At 37.6% G+C, this 17,468-nt stretch overlaps 1 protein-coding gene and 1 long non-coding RNA gene across 2 annotated transcripts in view; both read right to left on the bottom strand.

The window, feature by feature from the left end:
* Positions 1 to 2,439: 2,439 nt before the first annotated feature.
* On the bottom strand, positions 2,440 to 3,758 carry LOC139143143 (uncharacterized). Its single transcript, XR_011554545.1, has 3 exons — positions 3,231 to 3,758; positions 2,858 to 3,004; positions 2,440 to 2,624 (listed from the first exon to the last, which is right to left on the bottom strand). It is a non-coding gene; the product is annotated as an uncharacterized lncRNA (long non-coding RNA).
* Positions 3,759 to 4,621: 863 nt separating this feature from the next.
* The window catches only part of LOC139144197 (fibrillin-1-like), a 136,296-nt gene continuing 123,449 nt past the window's right edge, over positions 4,622 to 17,468 (bottom strand). Inside the window, exons 9-21 of the mRNA XM_070714847.1 lie at positions 16,706 to 16,828; positions 15,817 to 15,942; positions 15,510 to 15,632; positions 11,543 to 11,659; positions 11,236 to 11,358; positions 10,991 to 11,110; positions 10,497 to 10,619; positions 10,248 to 10,367; positions 9,961 to 10,083; positions 9,656 to 9,778; positions 8,997 to 9,116; positions 5,339 to 5,484; positions 4,622 to 4,868 (exon numbers count right to left, since the gene is read on the bottom strand). Coding sequence (XP_070570948.1) covers positions 4,743 to 4,868; positions 5,339 to 5,484; positions 8,997 to 9,116; positions 9,656 to 9,778; positions 9,961 to 10,083; positions 10,248 to 10,367; positions 10,497 to 10,619; positions 10,991 to 11,110; positions 11,236 to 11,358; positions 11,543 to 11,659; positions 15,510 to 15,632; positions 15,817 to 15,942; positions 16,706 to 16,828 — 1,613 coding nt within the window. The 3' untranslated portion in view covers positions 4,622 to 4,742. The remainder of the gene's footprint in view (positions 4,869 to 5,338; positions 5,485 to 8,996; positions 9,117 to 9,655; positions 9,779 to 9,960; positions 10,084 to 10,247; positions 10,368 to 10,496; positions 10,620 to 10,990; positions 11,111 to 11,235; positions 11,359 to 11,542; positions 11,660 to 15,509; positions 15,633 to 15,816; positions 15,943 to 16,705; positions 16,829 to 17,468) is intronic.

Genomic DNA, 17,468 nt, shown 5'->3' on the forward strand with positions numbered 1-17,468 from the left:
CAGTGACTAGGAAGTAGGTGAGGGTCACACAAAAGCATTTTGAATCTCTATTGAATCCGTTTTTTGTAAAAATATCACAAATGTATCCTCGACAGGACATATTGTAAGTTGTACAAACTGTTTAGGGTGACAGTATACAGTGTGCTGAATTAATACCTAATTACCGTAAATATTTGATGTCGTTTGCCACTGCAAAGTGATGAAATGAAAAGAAACTTATGTGGCTTAATAATGTGATTACGTTTTGCTCTGATGTGAAATGTACTTATTATCTCATTAGGGCCCAGGGCCCTGAGCAATAAAACGTAGTGGTTAAGTTTGCTATAGCCTCTTAGCACCTACCCTCAAAATTCCAAATTAGGCTTTGTACTCAAATCACTTTTTATCAGAAGTCAAAACATGATATTATTTTTCCATCATTTTTGCTATAAATATCACCAAGCAATTACAATTAATGATATATTATTGGTGAGCAAACAATTAAAGGGACAAAGTCGGCCAATTTTCATGAAGTTTGTTTGTTACGAGATACTACTTATATTGTTTGACATGTTGAAATATACTGAATGAATGGTTGACCATGCATATATTCAAACCAGTATCAGACAAATTGAATGAAACCATGGCGAAAATGAATTAATGGCGACACAATCAATTCACTATCGCGGTGGTTTCATGTACATGTCTGGAACCGGGTCGAATATAGACATGTTCACCCATTCATTCAGTATCTTTCAACATGTCATACAATATAGTAACTCGTATCAAGCAAAATTCATGAAAAATGGCCAACTTTGTCCTTTTAACATTTTCTTTATCAGAAATTCAATGACAAAGGGTTGAAACGATGGCGGTACTTAAAGAATATTCACAATCATTCACAAAGGATAATTCATTATTGAAGGCAAATAAAAACACGTTTACAAATATGGTTTCCACTGAAATACATAACTTGACAATGTCACTGACTGGTTTTACAACAATCTCCTGGACCCAATAACCATTTTAGTAACTGCGCTAATTCAGTGTTATTTGTGACGGTCCTTCTATCAATTAACAACGAGGACGCTTTGGCAATGGTGTTTCATCTATTGCCTCTTCATGTTGTCTTCTTTGTCTCCCTGTGTTACCAATGATACATTTTAAATGATGCGACTTCTGGAGGCGAATGCTGTTCTCCTTATAGCCATATCAAAGGCCTGCACAGTGGGATCATTCTGTGCCTGTGCTTGCTAAAATGTTAATCTAGTGGGTCCTAGCAGAACCTTTCGCTTAGAATGAACGTCACACCCTGACCAAGTAGAAATCTTGAGACACCAAGAAAGGAATTGACTGCAGAAATAATAATAATAGTAAATTTTAGTTGTTTGGCAGAATGACCTACAAATCAAGTAATTCTACCAGTATTTAGGTATAAAAAGATATTCTTAAAAAGACCTTGTTTGGGAAGTGACCATTGTTGCTATAAAAATTATTAAAGTCCTGACATTCAATTTTCAACCTAAAGGATGCTGACATACCAATTGCATTGATAAAGTAAACAATGAGCGTTTTATCTTGCTTCAGGGAGTGTAACAGAAACCAAAAATGGCACACAGAACAAAAATAGTGAAAAAAATAGCTACAAGTTCCATCTAGTACAGCTTTCTTAATTTCAACTTACCTGGCATCTGTAACCCATCAACAGTCTGCTTGCTGATACACATCGCATTTCTCAGTTGCATTGTGGGAAAATTTCCCCACTTCTCCACCACTGACTGCTCCCCATCATCGAAGTAACCAAGGAAAGGCCAAAATCAATCAATCAATCAATCAATCAATCAATCAATCAAACAATAAATTGTGCTGTTCCGATAACATGGTTTATAATTAAAAATAGGGTAGGTAGGTCGGCAGGGATTTTTCTATTCCAAAATATTTTTATTTTTAAATATGCACTTTTCAGGGGTTCAGGGCGATCAAGCACTGGCCACAACATTTCCAGAAAAACGTATCATACATATAAAAGGAATAAAAACATAAAAGACGTCCTCGTTCAAGCAAAAGTAACGAACATGTGATTTTACGGGTTTTTCTTTCTTTTTTTTTACCTTCAGTGTCTATGTAGCTCTAAAAAGTTTAGGGTTGGCAGGCAAAAAATAGGGTAGGTCGGGTTATCAGAACAGCACAATTTTTTTTCTTTGGCCTAATCATTACGTAGACATTGCAGTATGACATAAATGCATTTTAATCATGCAATCAGGCAAAAAATCCACAGCACAAATAGTACACAGACCTGACCCATCGTTCATATTCATTTACATTTTATGCAATTGTGCGTATAACATGTGACGTACCAAGGTGCAATGGGCTGGAGGATATTTTGTTCATTGACTTCATAATAGTTTCAACATAAAGAGTGTCACACAACCGATGCTGAACCACTGTATTTACCTCAAACTGTGACATCATTTGGATCAGTACGAGGCTTCAAGTTTGGTTGGCTCTTGCGGTGATGGTCTTCACAATTCCTAACATTGTAGGCAGTCAAAGAGGAGATCCATGAATCTTATAAATTTCCCAGTCTGATATGCTTCAGGAGTTCCGAACAATTCAATAGCATAAGCTGCAGTCTCACTTAGAAGCTTAAATTAAAAATTGGGACAGTACTTTGGTTACAATCATATTATTATCATACGCCCTGGGATGAACGGTTATTGTCAATTACTGTCAGAAAAACGTAATTCAGATCAAGACGCTTGTCAAAGCTGTATACCTAAAGTGAGGAGGTACTGTGATGCAAAGTGTAATTATAACCACAGTGCCGTGGAGTAACCGTGCTATAACACATGCTACCTAAAGTATGTTGTGTACTTACTTGAGCTGCAAGGTTGACACTCATGATTTAGAGTGATGTCAATTCATTGTGTTAATACCAAATCTTGTGCAGCATATGTATATCTCTGTTTTGATCTTCGGCCACTACTTGAGTCAGATGACGCCACAATATGGGATTACCATTATTCTGCAAGAAAGAAATATTTTTGGGTTACCACAGTTATATGTTCAGTTAAAGCAATGTAAATACAATGCCTATGTTTCATTAACCAATAACTTGTTGATGTTAAAGTGGTATAAATTTGTACTAAATCAAAAACCCTCCACACAGGAATAAACACATCTAGCAAATTCTCTACACCATAGGGGACCTTGACTCCATACATAGTATACTGCTAAATAATTTCACTTACCCACAAGCTGCGTGATTTCCGATGAACTTCTCAGTTGGCAAAGCAATTTCTTGCAGTCTTTATCAAATTTGGCCCATCCGAGAAGAAATAGACCATTCTTCCTTCATTACAAGCCTTGTATAAAAGCATGTTGTTTGGTGCACCAGAAACTCTATGCATTTTATAGAACCTCTGTGCCATGTGGCCCCATTACTAATTGATGCTATTACACCAAGGCCGCACGTTAGTTCTAAATGCCCGATGACTTGCCTTATGGTTGGGAAGATGTTGTGTTCGGTGCAACCTGTTGTTGGGTAATAAACAACACTAGCACAAAAGCTGGTGAAATTCCACGCACCATAAATACCAGTACGTGAGTTGCAAGTGAATGCAGCCTTCCTTCCTCATTCTGTTTTGCTAGATTTATCAACTCTTCATTTACTTTTCCCAAATTAACAAAACCTATAAACTCTCCAGTGTGCTTGTCAAAGACCGGCATGATTTTGATTTCATTATAAAGTAATACAACACATTTCTGATGTTCTTCAATTTGATATACTTTACTTTCAATAAGTATTTCGTCAATTACTCTGGGGTTGACACCAATTTCTGGTTGATGTAGTTAGTGTAGTCATTAAGTGTTCGATTAGATGGAATATTAAAAACCTGAATTCTTTAGTGTTTCATACGCTGCAGCTGAAGCAAACTTCACAGAAAGGCGCCACCTAATAATTATTGTATGCCAGCGCATTTGCCTTAGGTCAGTTTATCTGGCTTGCTATACTTGCTCTTCCCAGAATAAGCGTTGGAAAGTATTTTCCTTGAATTCTTCACAAACTTCTTTTGATTTTTCTCCCGGTATGGCTGTGAAACTTCAGCAAGCCTCTTGTCTAGGGGTACACCTAGATTCATTAATTGGCTGCTGAAACACTGTTGAGATTTCTTGAATAAAGTCCTTTCTTTTTGTAGGCCATTTGGTCGCTCCTTAAGTTCTTTGCATGAGAGATATCTCATATTGGTATTACTGGATGGACAAGATCTGTCATAGTCTACTTGATGTGTCTTTCTGTGCCATGTAGCTCTGAGATTATTGCGATATGACTTGCAGCTACAGCTGCATCTATTGTTCTCAGTGACAATGCCATAAGTCTTGCTTCTTATAGTCTTATAATACGATGCACCATCCCGTGATTTTCCACCAGAAGTTCCCTTCGATGAAAGCTGGTACATCAGAGTCCTCTTGAAAAGATACACGGGTCACATCTGTTTTGCTACGTACGGATCATCTCGAGAATTTTGTGTCAAAGTTGCTACAGCATATATTGCTTCCACTTGCAAATTCACACCATCTGTTTAGCATGGAAGATCAAGCAAACAGGAAAAACGCTTGGAAATGTCTGTTACACTGTTTCCATGTGTAGTAACTGTCCACTGCAAAGTGTTTAAGACTGTAACTATTTGCGCAACCTTGTATACTGCTTGTTTTAATGTATCATCGGCAATTTCTTTCACACTGATAAATGCAAGCGAGGATTAGTTGAGCGTGGAAGTCCACAAATCTGGAACATTCACAACATGTTGGTTATGGCAGAGATGTTCGAACGTGAAGGGCGGATCTGCATCACAATTGCCAGGTACTTTCTTGGAGTCATAATATTTCTGAAAAAGGTGGAAAAAATATACACAGGAGAATACTTTAATGGCGTACCATAAAATATGTTGTGAGCCAAAAAGCTGGTAATCAACTTCCTTTCACTTTATACTACTAACAAGGATTGAGAAAACACTTAAAAAGAAAGTTTAGAATATACTTCAAGGTTTTTTATTTATATACTCGTCAATCAGAGCCCATGTGGATAATTTACAAAACTGTACCATAAAATTTTTATTATAGACACAAATCATTGAAATTCAAAATTGCTGTTGCAATTATCCTTCTTATTCTATGCATTCAAGTGTGTAGAGGAGCTATGATTTAATAACATTTTCATTCTCAGAATGAAATTGCAAACTTTCTGTACTAGTGCTGCACTTCACGTTTTACATATTACATCCTGTTACATCAATGATTACACTTGGGACCGAATTTTACGATTTGGCCGTCTGACATATGATAACAACAAGCTCACCTCCTTTGTGAATGATTCTTCCTTTTCAAGGATGTGGCGTACCCTTTTGGCCTCCGAAATAGATTGAGCTTGCGAGGCATTCTGCCAGACGATGTGAGCGTGTAACTCAAACACTCCTGTAGGGCTTCCACGGACGTACCCAGAGTCTGAAAACGTAAACAAAAGACACAAACAAAATCACCACCCCGAAATTCACGGCTTTTGAAAGAAAAAAACTTCAGAATAAGGGACTAACAAATCACAAAATATCATAAATTTATTCTTTAATGAGTGAAATATACTCAGTTTGAATAGATTCAAACATGACAGGGAAGAAACTTCGTAGGCCTAACCGAAGAACCAACCTGCTTGATCAGATTTTCAAAACGGTGTCGCGACAAACATAACAGCATTCCAAAACATCACCGATAGATTTGAACTCGAGTAATATTAGAGAAAATTGAGTATAGAAAAATAAGATTTTAGGAAGATAAACCCCGCAAACTATATTTCACAGGATATTATACTTGTTGGTAGGTAATTTTCGTGTTCAAAAAACCGCACGACCGATCTATAGGGGCCGCCACCTTTAGTTTTAGCAACAAATGAATCGTCGAAAACTCGCGCGCTTTCTAACACAGGGCAGAGTAAATGACACGAAAATGGTTAATACCAATTTTCTAAACCACATGGCTAATTGAATACGTTAAATGCATTTCGATTCTGCTTATTCTGCAAATGTAAGGGAGGGTAAGTCTCGTACCACAAACAACAGATAAAGGGAAACAGACTAGAAACCGCGCAGGCCGTTTGATGTCAAAGTCGTCTCGATCCACTATGACCTTTTCATATTAAAATGAGCTTCACAGGTGTCAGACTTTTGCTAGATTTCGTGCGTGGTTGATAACTGTACTAGATTATGCGAAAAGTAGAACAATATTTCCCATTCGCTAATAACAGCGACTCACGTGACCAGACAAGCAGCACGTAGTAAGACGCAGATACAGGAAAACCGTCAGTTTGAAATGAGCTAGCTTTTAGTCTCCCGGAAGTTGTTAATTGCGCATGTCCGCACATAGTGCGTCCTTTTTTGTCACGGGCTTTTTAGTCTAGTTTGGTAGCTGCCAATATTTCAATACTTGTAAGTATGGTTTATTAATCCTTGGTAAAAATCTAGCCACGTTCGCATCTTGCAGCTGTGGTAATTTTAGCTTTACTTTCAAGTAAAATTGAACAGCCATTGACAGCGCCCCATGGTTCATTTCGAAATTCCATATATGGCGGTTTCCCATTATCTACTCTTTGTGCTTGTCACTGAGGCGGGGACCAGGCAAGATTTCCCAGAGTCGATGGCGTCGTGTTGCCTGTCGCGCAGCAACCAATTTTACTTTGTGTGCTTTCAGGGCAGAAACACTGCTTCACGCCAGCAGTTTCGTAAACACTTCCTCCCATGACGAACTTGTACAATACGATATGACTGACCATAAACCATTGAGTAAAATCTAACAGTATCTATAAAAGACATTCAAATTTGGTTCAAACACACTTATTATGTAATCATAAGAACGTGTGAGGAGTTTTTAAAACTCACCTTCCCGAGCTTAAACCTTTTCTCATTTTCGCCAGCACTCTAATTCTGCTCAACATTACAAGACAACAATACCAACTTTGCCAAGCATACTTTCGCTGAAAAATTGGCAAAAAATCCGTAAACTACCGAAGGGTGCAGGTTCGGCACTCTTCGGAAAACAGAGTCGAGAGCTACCTTAGGCGAGGCGTACATGGAGACGATTATGCAACCACTTCACACCTTGAACAATACCCGTTTCTAGTCATTTTCTCTTTGACTGTTCACAAAGTGTTTTTTCCAACATAGCAAAGTCAATTTGGTGGGAAAAGATTCGACGGAAAAAACTGCAAATCATCGACAAAAATCAAAGAAGAAAATACTCACCGTAAACACAAGTACTTATAGGTGTATCGGAAATCTTGGCTATGGTAACAAAATAACTCCAGGAGCGAAGGAAACGGCTATGAATAAAACATACTCCGCAGGGCAAGTGTCACCAAACGCTACTGTGATGGCGTCCCCGAGCGAGCGTCACATTCGCAACATACCTAAGGTACAGCCATTATAACTTCTTAAAACGATAGCCCACATGCCGCGTCTACAGACCGTTGGTGGAGGGACTGTGGTGTATCGAACACTTTTATATTAAAAACCCAATGGCTGCGAATCTTATGCATTATTTTGATAATTTTACTTTTCAAACCAAAGTTGGCTTGTGTAAATATGCTAACTGAAGGACATGTATAGTAGGCTCACGTATCGTTGATTTGGACCATACCTATGCGATTTAATAGGTTATAATAAACGCGTGCCGCACTCATAAAATGGCGCTCCCAAGAAAAGTACACAAAATGCAGTATTTCCTGCATATACACATCGTGATCATAAGAGAAACAAGCTTGGTGCCATTTACTTAAATGAACAACACACGATGGCCAACATGATGTTGTTGTAATCTTTATTTTCTCTGTCAATTGATTATTTTTTGAAAATGGCGGGAAATCTAAAATGATGTTAAAACGTTTGACTTTGTATACCAGTTTCGACAGCAAAGACAGTGTCATACACTTTTCAGTCTGTAATTGCTCTTATTCAAAGGGAACTCTTGGAAAACTGAAGATATTTTGAGATCAGTTTATCATACCTTCGCAGCTATTGAGGCTCTAAGTTTGGCTTTAAAGAATACGCTGTCTATCACACATTGGACATCAAACTGGTTCGCGGTTGGCATAAAAAATCACTATGATATCGTTAACATATATGAACCGGCAATACAGCAAATATCCAAATAAGCGTCAAATGATCCAGCAAATAATAGGTTATATATAATATGACAATATAGTCACGTGGCATAGTTGAGTGACGGGTAGCTATGGATTTATCTTTGATACGTACACTCAGGGTAGAACGTTGGAGTAGAAGAGACGGCTACAGGTACACAGAAATACTCTAATTCGTCGAATTTATCATCTGAGTAATACACAAGTTACATGGTATACTTCGATGACTACGCTAGTCTATCATAGTTGTTGGGTCATGGTCGTCTGTCGTCTCGAGGTGTCTCAAAGCGATCTTCGCAAGTTATTCGTCTGACACACTAAAATGCACAGGTTATGTTGAGTGAGAATCTGCATACGGTCATGACTTTGGTAGGCATCTATAATTAACGAAACAATTTGGCAAGGCGATAGGCAGGAAGGTCGTTCCCATCAAAGTAGAATGTCAAACAGGATGAAAGTATCTATCACCGTAGCATCCGGTCAATGCTGATGACTTAAGCAGTTGTTCAAATAATCGGCCACTTCAAAGGTCACGAAAATAAACAAGGAAAGATCATTCTCACGATGCACCACGTGCAGGGGGTCACTGTTAGTCAGTTCATTGTCAGTCGTTACAACTTAATTAAAGATTAAAGTTCTAAGCATTCGTCGGGCTATATCACAATATGGAGAAGTCCAATCAGCTTGTTTCGGCACATTCAAACCCTTCAAGAAGCCGAAATTCAAAGAGAATAGATCACATTGAGGGTAAGAATTAAACACTGGAATGAGAAGTTTGTCAGCCATAATATTTTATCAGCATATTGAACAAGAAGTCTACATCATTTACCTTGACATGTGATTCCATCGGAATGAAGGATGTAACCAACATCACAGCTGCAACTGTACCCACCGATGAAGTTTTGACATGTTTGGTCACATGGATTGGACACCAAACATTCGTCAATATCTTAGAAGATACGAAGATTACGAAAGTCAGGTCAGGTTAGGGAAGTTAATGAACATTTAGAAACTGAATTGGGAGTCTGTAAGAACGACTTATCTTAACGTTCAAACAATGTCTTGGAAGGTCGCTAGAAGCGGAGAAGAGATGTTGTATTTCTCATACGAATATCGATGAAAGCCACCATCACGACTTTGATGCCACATAATACTAATCTATCTGTCTGAAAACATAGCTACATCCTTTTACCACTTTAGTTATAGATATATTTTAGCATACGCACAGTACGCTTTCGTTTTAGACAAAACTTATTGTTGTGAAGTCAAAATATCGGTATTTGTTTTATTATGCAGCGTAGTATTTGTCCCAACTTTGAGATTACTACAGTCGATCACATTGATCGATATATTTTAAAGTACGGAAGTACGGAAACGGGTTGGAATTAAAAAGCAAAAAACATCTTCCTGTATTGGACTATGTCTAGTCAAAATCCCTTTATTATTTAGTTATTCAACAATGAATCTAATGTCAGTTCAAAAGTTTACCTTGACAATTTTTCCCGTTGGACGATAACTCATATCCATCAGGACATGAGCAAACAATTTGACCATGGACGCTTGTACAAATGTGTTGGCAGCCGTGAGAATCGCTTTCGCATGCGTCGAACTCTAAGTAACGAATTCGAAGAGATAACACAACAAATATGAAGGCGTTAGTCTACATGTAAACAAGTTGCAATGGGTTTATTCAGCCCCAGGTTCAGTAATTGATTAAGAATACATTATCCTAAAATATTAAGTTCTAAATGTGGAAAGATTATGATTTAAGAACTTATGAAAATATCACCAACCTATGCAGGATTTTCCATTGGAATCGAGAAAAAGTCCAGCTCGGCAACTACACTGGAAGCTGCCATCGGTATTCGTGCAGTATTGATCACAATCCGACGACCCGTCAGTACACTCATCATTATCTGTTATGAAGGTCAGTACAAACAAATGCTTAATGTGTGATTGGATAAATGATGTCTTGTAAGAATGATATTCCTCCTGGCGTGTTGACTTAAAAATAATGAATATGAACAGCATTGTAAAATCATTGCTTTAAGAAAGGGAAATGTATTAAGCTGATACCTACCGACACATTGACCTGCCGTGTCTTTGACGAAACCCTGAAAACACGTACATTCAAAGCTGCCCTCTACATTTCTGCATTCTTGGAAACAATGTCCATTATCAACTAAACATTCGTCCAAGTCTGAAAAAGGAAGGGAATTTGAAACATGACATTACACGTTTGGGTAATGGGTACAGTGGCGAAACCTCTATTCAATGTCGCCATTTTGTCTAAGCAGAACACACTGGGCATTTGGGTCAAAGAACTTACCGATGCAGGTCTTGCCATCGTTGCTTAATATAAAACCATTGTTGCAATCGCAAATATAACTTCCGATTGTGTTCTGACATGACTGATCACATCCACCATTATCCATCGTGCACTCGTTGTCATCTACAATACATAAGACACACAAAATTACCAACATAGGCATGTTAATCGTTTGTAAGGTGTTTTGAATCTATTTGTAAAAAGGTTTTTGAAATTAGAATGTACAGGATTTGCCATTGGAATCGAGAAAACGTTAAGCTTCTAAACTACACTGGAAGCTACCATCGGTATTCGTGCAGTATTGATCACAGTTGGATGACCCGTCAGTACACTCATTAACATCTATTACCAAGGTAAGTAAAAATGCTTAATGCGTGATTGGATAAAATGTTGCGATTTTTTTGATATCTAGTAAGAATGTATTTTTCTTTCTGGCGTGTTGACTTAAAAATAACAGCATTGTAAAAAGGGCAATGTACTAAACTGATACCTACCGATACATTGACCTGCCGTGTCTTTAATGAAACCCTGAAAACACGTACATTCATAGCTGCCCTCTACATTTGTACATTCTTGGGAACAATGTCCATTATCAACTAAACATTCGTCCAAGTCTGAAAAAGGAAGGGAATTTGAAACATGACATTACGCGTATGGGTAATGGGTACAGTGGCGAAACCTCTATTCAATGTCGCCATTTTGTCTACGCAGAACACATCATTTAGGTCAAAGAACTTACCAATGCAGGTCTTTCCGTCGATGCTCAATATAAAACCATTGCTGCAATCGCAAAGAAAACTTCCGATTGTGTTCTGACATGACTGATCACATCCACCATTATCCATCGTGCACTCGTTGTCATCTACAATACATAAGACACACAAAATTACTAACATAGGCATGTTAATCGTTTGTAAGGTGTTCTGAATCTATTTGTAAAAAAGTTTTTGAAATTAGAATCTATTTGTTGATTTTGAAACTTTGAAATTACATTTATTCAACAACTGAATAGGGATTTACACTAAGGAAATTTGACAGTAACTCACCGGAACACGATATTCCATCAGGCTGGAGGGAATAACCTGTGTCACAAAGACAAATACGTGTACCGGGAAGATTGATACAGGTGTGGTCGCAGTTATGTCCCTCACAATGATCAACAACTATAGGAAAAAGTGGAAGACCTTTAATCATTAATCACGATTAGCCAAAAAATAGCTAATGATACGTATGTTGCTACCTAACTTTACAATGCCTTTAGATGGATAATTAAGCAGAAGTAAAGTTTGTTACAAATTTTTATATTTTTAGATGCTCCTTGTGATTGTGAGTAGACAATAAATGCGATGAAAAAATGAGTGCTCCATCTTACTTTCGGGATTCATTAAAAAAAAGCACCCTATCCGTTGTTTTATGCAGCTCACACATTGCTGTATGATATCTCAGCCTTCAAAGAAGTGGAAGCTGATGATAGCTGAACCATTGTCATTCCTTTTCACTTACATTTCTTGGTCATTTTCTGCAAGTAACTTTCAGATGTATGGAGATACAATTGACGGAAGACGAGTCGTTTTTCAATTGTGTTGAGAAAAACAGCCGACTTAACGATTTGCCTTCCTTTGTAAAGAAATGGTATATCTGGTATGGTGACACAGCTTTTTGTTACAATATAACATAGGGTTCAGCCCTTTTCTTCGTACCGGGGATTACTATTAGAAATTTCCGTACGCGTCTGAAGATGCACAGTCAACGCTTACATGGTCAATAACATTACTGATTCATGATTAATAATGAGGAGGAATCAAATAGAATTAATTGTTACTTGCTACATACATTAGTAGGACCACTGTGCGTTGCGTAAAAATAAAATTTATTTTAACACCCGTTTTTCCCTCTAATGTAAACAGTAAACATTTCAAACACGCTGTGTCAGACCCGGCTGGTATAGATTTTTCGTCTATTAAATCTGTCAGAACGTTGAACATAAACTGACAATTTTACAATGACAATCCATTATGTTTTGTGAGGGGCGTATTATGCCATTATTATCGTTGCGATGTCAACCGTACTTCCAAACTTCCGATTGCAAGCTGAAAACCATCGTCCAGTCACTGTCCCTCAACACAAAAAGGGACTGTGGTTCATTCTAAAAACTATCAATTTTTGTATCCAGTTATTGCCATATAGGGTGCTCTAATTTTAATTCCAAGTATTCTTAGCGTTTGTCCTCGTTCATATAAAACCGCTGGGATAATATTATATCCCTATATCGCCAAGTGATGCGCCAAAACAGTATCGATAAGAGCATGAAGTTTAGCAGATCATCGTGCAGTTTGTTTATATCAAAGCACTCCGGGGTGTCTTATAGACAAGCAGACGCTGTTCATGCACAAAACCCTTGAACAGATAGCAACCAGATAAAGTGACATTTTTGAGTTTGGTAAAGGAGACAAGTCCGGTAGTCAAGGTTAAGCCTTTATTAAAAAACCAACGTTTCGACCACACACAGGAGGTCTTCTTCAGGGTCTAAAATAATAACATGAGCGGTATAAAAAGGATTAAAAATAAAAACGATCATTTTTGTCAACCAATGCATAGCCACTGTAGAATTGTTTGAGTAATTTTCACCAACTTTACCTTAAAATTTAGAAAAAGTGCTCAGAAAAAACATGGGAAGGTACAGTAATGAAGGTAAAGTACATACATATTACGATCAAAAGAGTTTTTCTTTTTGTTTCGTTTGGTTGTACAAAATATGCCGTCATCCTTGTCATTCCCGGCCACTATCTAACAAAATTGTAATTTACGCCCAGCATTGTGAAATAATGGTGACAACCCACTTCTTCATTTCTGAAGGTCTCCCTAAAAACTGACTGGTACTAATTAGCACACATTTGGACCAAACACCTTACAACACTTTTGTATCAACTTAAAAATAGTTCCATCAGCAGAAAATAACACAGGTTGCTGTTACTCACTCCATTAAGAAGAAAGTCGCAGTAGCTATTTCTTGAAAATTTTTAAGTCAAATGGTGTTAAAGAAGTTTATTTTTCCGACAGGAATGATTTGTCTTTATGTTGTTGTCTTTAAATAAAGTTGCAATGGAGCTTCTCACATGCGTTAGGAGCTCGGCAGCGGTAGTGTGACTATATGAGACTGTTGGCTCTGGGACCTTGTTTTGGCACTGTTTTGTATAAACGAACGTAGCACAATTAGATATTTATCAGATTATCATGTTTTACCAAATTTGGTGCCGTAATTTTAGAGTTATATACCTAATTACAAAGTTCATTTAATATGCAAATGGATCCTTAATTACCTGCACACAAATTAATGCTTTTTACAACACAGTTAGATATTTGTCGGATCATTATCTGCAGCAGATTTCATCAAATTTGGTGCATTTATTTCGGAGTTATATGACTAATTACAAAATGAGCGATTTATCAACTTGACACTGCCCAAAGCTTCCAAGTACAATTAAATATATATCAGATCAGTATCTGTTGCATATATCATCGAATTTGGTGCAGTAATTTCAGAGTTATGTCACTAATTACAAGAGTTCATTAAATGTGCAAATGAGCAGATAATTGACATGACAATAACAGTATCGTCATAATGTTATGAGATTGTCATCTGTGAAGAGTTTCATGAAATTTTATGCAGAATTTCTTGATATATATCGACACTGTCATTACTGTCGACGTCTCCATAGAAAAACAATTATATGAAAAAATGATAGTTCATAACTTCATTATTATGCGAGCAACACTAACCAAAATCTAATCAGTTCTTGCAATTAGCATATGGCACCTGTCTACCAAATCTGACTTGAATCTGTTCAGCCTTTTTTGAGTTATCGTGTAAACAGACAGATAGACAGACACACACACCGACGGACGGACAGACAGACAGACAGACAGACAGACATCGCTATGAAATAAGCTCACGTGTGTGAACACGTGAGCTAAACTCGGTGGTGTTAACTCTTGTGATATCCTGCGGTTGTAGCTGACTCAAGATACTTATTAAGACCATATTGTTTATTAATTGGTAAAGTGCAAAGCAGATTTGTTCGAAAAGATAAACAATTATGCCGTATGTTGTGGGTTCGAATCCGATTGAAAACTATCCGTATTTTCTATCCTGGGTTGGTAACACTGCTGGTGGACAGAATTGTCCCCGAGGTTATCGTTCGCCCAGTTAAAGCGATGAAATTCGTTTCTTCGCTTCGATGTAGTGTGTATGTGCGATGTATGATAGTGAGCATGCGTGCGTGAGTGCTTCACGAACTCTACAACGTGTTGAGCGGTCTCAGTCTGAAAAATGTAACAACTTAGCCGGCTATTGAACCACTCTTTTTTGGGAGTGGAGATTTAGCCGAGTGGTTCTGTCTCTGGCCTCTCAGCTAGGCGACTGATGCCGTATGTTGTGGGTTCGAATCCGATTGAAAACTATCCGTATTTTCTACCCTGGGTTGGTAACACTGCTGGTGGACAGAATTGTCCCCGAGGTTATCGTTCGCCCAGTTAAAGCGATGAAATTCGTTTCTCGCTTCGATGTAGTGTGTATGTGCGATGTATGATAGTGAGCATGCGTGCGTGAGTGCTTCACGAACTCTACAACGTGTTGAGCGGTCTCAGTCAGAAAAAATGTAACAACTTAGCCGGCTATTGAACCACTCTTTTTGGGAGTGGAGATTTAGCCGACTGGTTCTGTCTCTGGCCTCTCAGCTAGGCGACTGATGCCGTATGTTGTGGGTTCGAATCCGATTGAAAACTATCCGTATTGAAATAATATCTTGGCAAGGATTTCAGCGATTTGGTTTGAAAGATAGTGACACAGAGCTTGGTGTAACATCATTCAGTTTACATTATTCAATAGAAACTCTTGCAAACATGGTCCGACATGGTCCGAATTGGTGTAAGGTCTTTTGTTCCATAGTCCAAAATTCCTCTGTCTCGTATCAAGGAGTAACCATTGCTAAAATTTGCACAGACTCAACTTACCAACACAGGTTTTATTGTCAGACGCCAAGACAAAATTCTCGAAACAAGAACAAGTGTAGCCACCAACGGTGTTAGTACAGATGTGGTTGCATCCGTGATTGATATAGATACATTCATCTATATCTGAAAAATGAAAAGAAGGTATATACTAAGCATCTATGTCACGGCATGGATACTGGTACTGTAACTGTTTGTTTCATATTACTGTACAGTGCTTATGTTACCTTACCAGACCTTAGAGTACGTGACCTTAATTTGAAGAGAGAAATAAAGATATGCAAAAACATCCGAAGCATAAAACTTTTACCTATGCAACTCTGAGCATCGATGGAATCCACTACAAAGCCAACGTGACACTGGCAACGATAAGCCCCCTCAGTGTTGACACAGATATGTTCACATCCTCCATTTCCGAGCTTACACTCGTCAACATCTGTTTGGACGAAGTAAGCATTGAGAATGATGTTATGCAATGCACATGCAGGTTATGTTGTCGGGCTTCTATCTGCATCTTTACAAGGACTGCACTAGTATAGTGTAAATGAGCCACAGGTTATGCTTTATACATTATATCATATCTGAACCGAAGAGGTTTTCCAGCGAAATAATTTTACATGTTTTTCCAGCGAAATAAATTATCATGTTTTTTCAGCAAAATGAAAAGTAAAGGTTATTCTCGTATGGCGATATATGGTAAGATTAACTTATCAGCGATTGACAATAAAGTACAGTTAACACGATTGGAACTAACTTGGGATAATTGGATTTTCATATTTTGCAAATAATGGAATATTACAAATTACTTGTAAAAAAGTGTGTAATACAAAAGGAAAAGAAGATGTTATATCATTTGAAGATTAAATCGACATTACTTCACCATCCAATTATCCCAAATTAGTTCCAATCGTGTTAGCGCATATTAAATGTCTTCAGACGACCACAAAAATTCATTTTTGAACAGAAAGGAGACTTACATGCGCTATGAAACCTTTTGATCTGGTCAATATCTACGTGTACTGTAAATTTCTTTCAACGTTACCTTGTCATGTATGCTAGCATAATATATTATTCCAGATTTGAAAATAGTTTATTTACAAAGACGGGAATTCTTGTTTTTCATGGCGAGTCCTTCGCGTATCGCTAAATTTATATGTCAGTGGAAATCGTTGAATTGGTGATAATATCTATATTCTCACCTTGGCATGTTTGCCCATCACTCTGAAGGAGAAAGCCGTCGTCACACGTACAATAGTAACTTCCTAATGTATTATGGCAGCTATGGTTGCATCCATCCATGTTCTTCCAACATTCATTGGTGTCTTTAAGAAATGACAGTATGTAGTTTCATAGATACAAAAATTATATCATTAAGGCCAAAATTTGGCTATACTTTTTTGTTTCACAAATCTTTCATATAATAAAAGAAAGTTAGTATATTTTTCTAATGCTTGGGCCTCAGCCCTTTACATGATAGAATTTTTATACATTTACCCAGACGGAAATTTCCAATCGAAAAAAACCCAGTAATCTTCATGTATTTCCTTCATGAAAATGTCTCATCTTTTGCAAGATTTTCGTACAAAGACAGTATTGAGAATGATGTTACTCAGTGCGTATGCAGGGTAATCTTTTTGTACAAAAACACAAACTCTTGTACATCCCTGTTGCCTAAGTGATTGTGCCCACATGCATCATAAGTTCTTCGCATTTCAAGTCAGTTAACATTTTCATTTACATGTATGATATTAATCAAGAATGATGGCGTGATTTAACTTATCATGTCATCGATTAGACGTGAGCGCATAGCGTTGCTGTGTTGATTCTTCTAAATGAGAGAGAGAGAGTGTGTGTGTGTGTGAGTGAGTGTGAGAGAGACCCTATTTACCTTCACATGACGAATTGTCGACAGCAAGCTGATATCCAGTACGACAGAAACACTCAGAGCCACCGCCATATAGT

This window comes from Ptychodera flava, chromosome 11 (genome assembly GCF_041260155.1).
Source record: "Ptychodera flava strain L36383 chromosome 11, AS_Pfla_20210202, whole genome shotgun sequence".
NCBI classification, from domain to species: domain Eukaryota; kingdom Metazoa; phylum Hemichordata; class Enteropneusta; family Ptychoderidae; genus Ptychodera; species Ptychodera flava.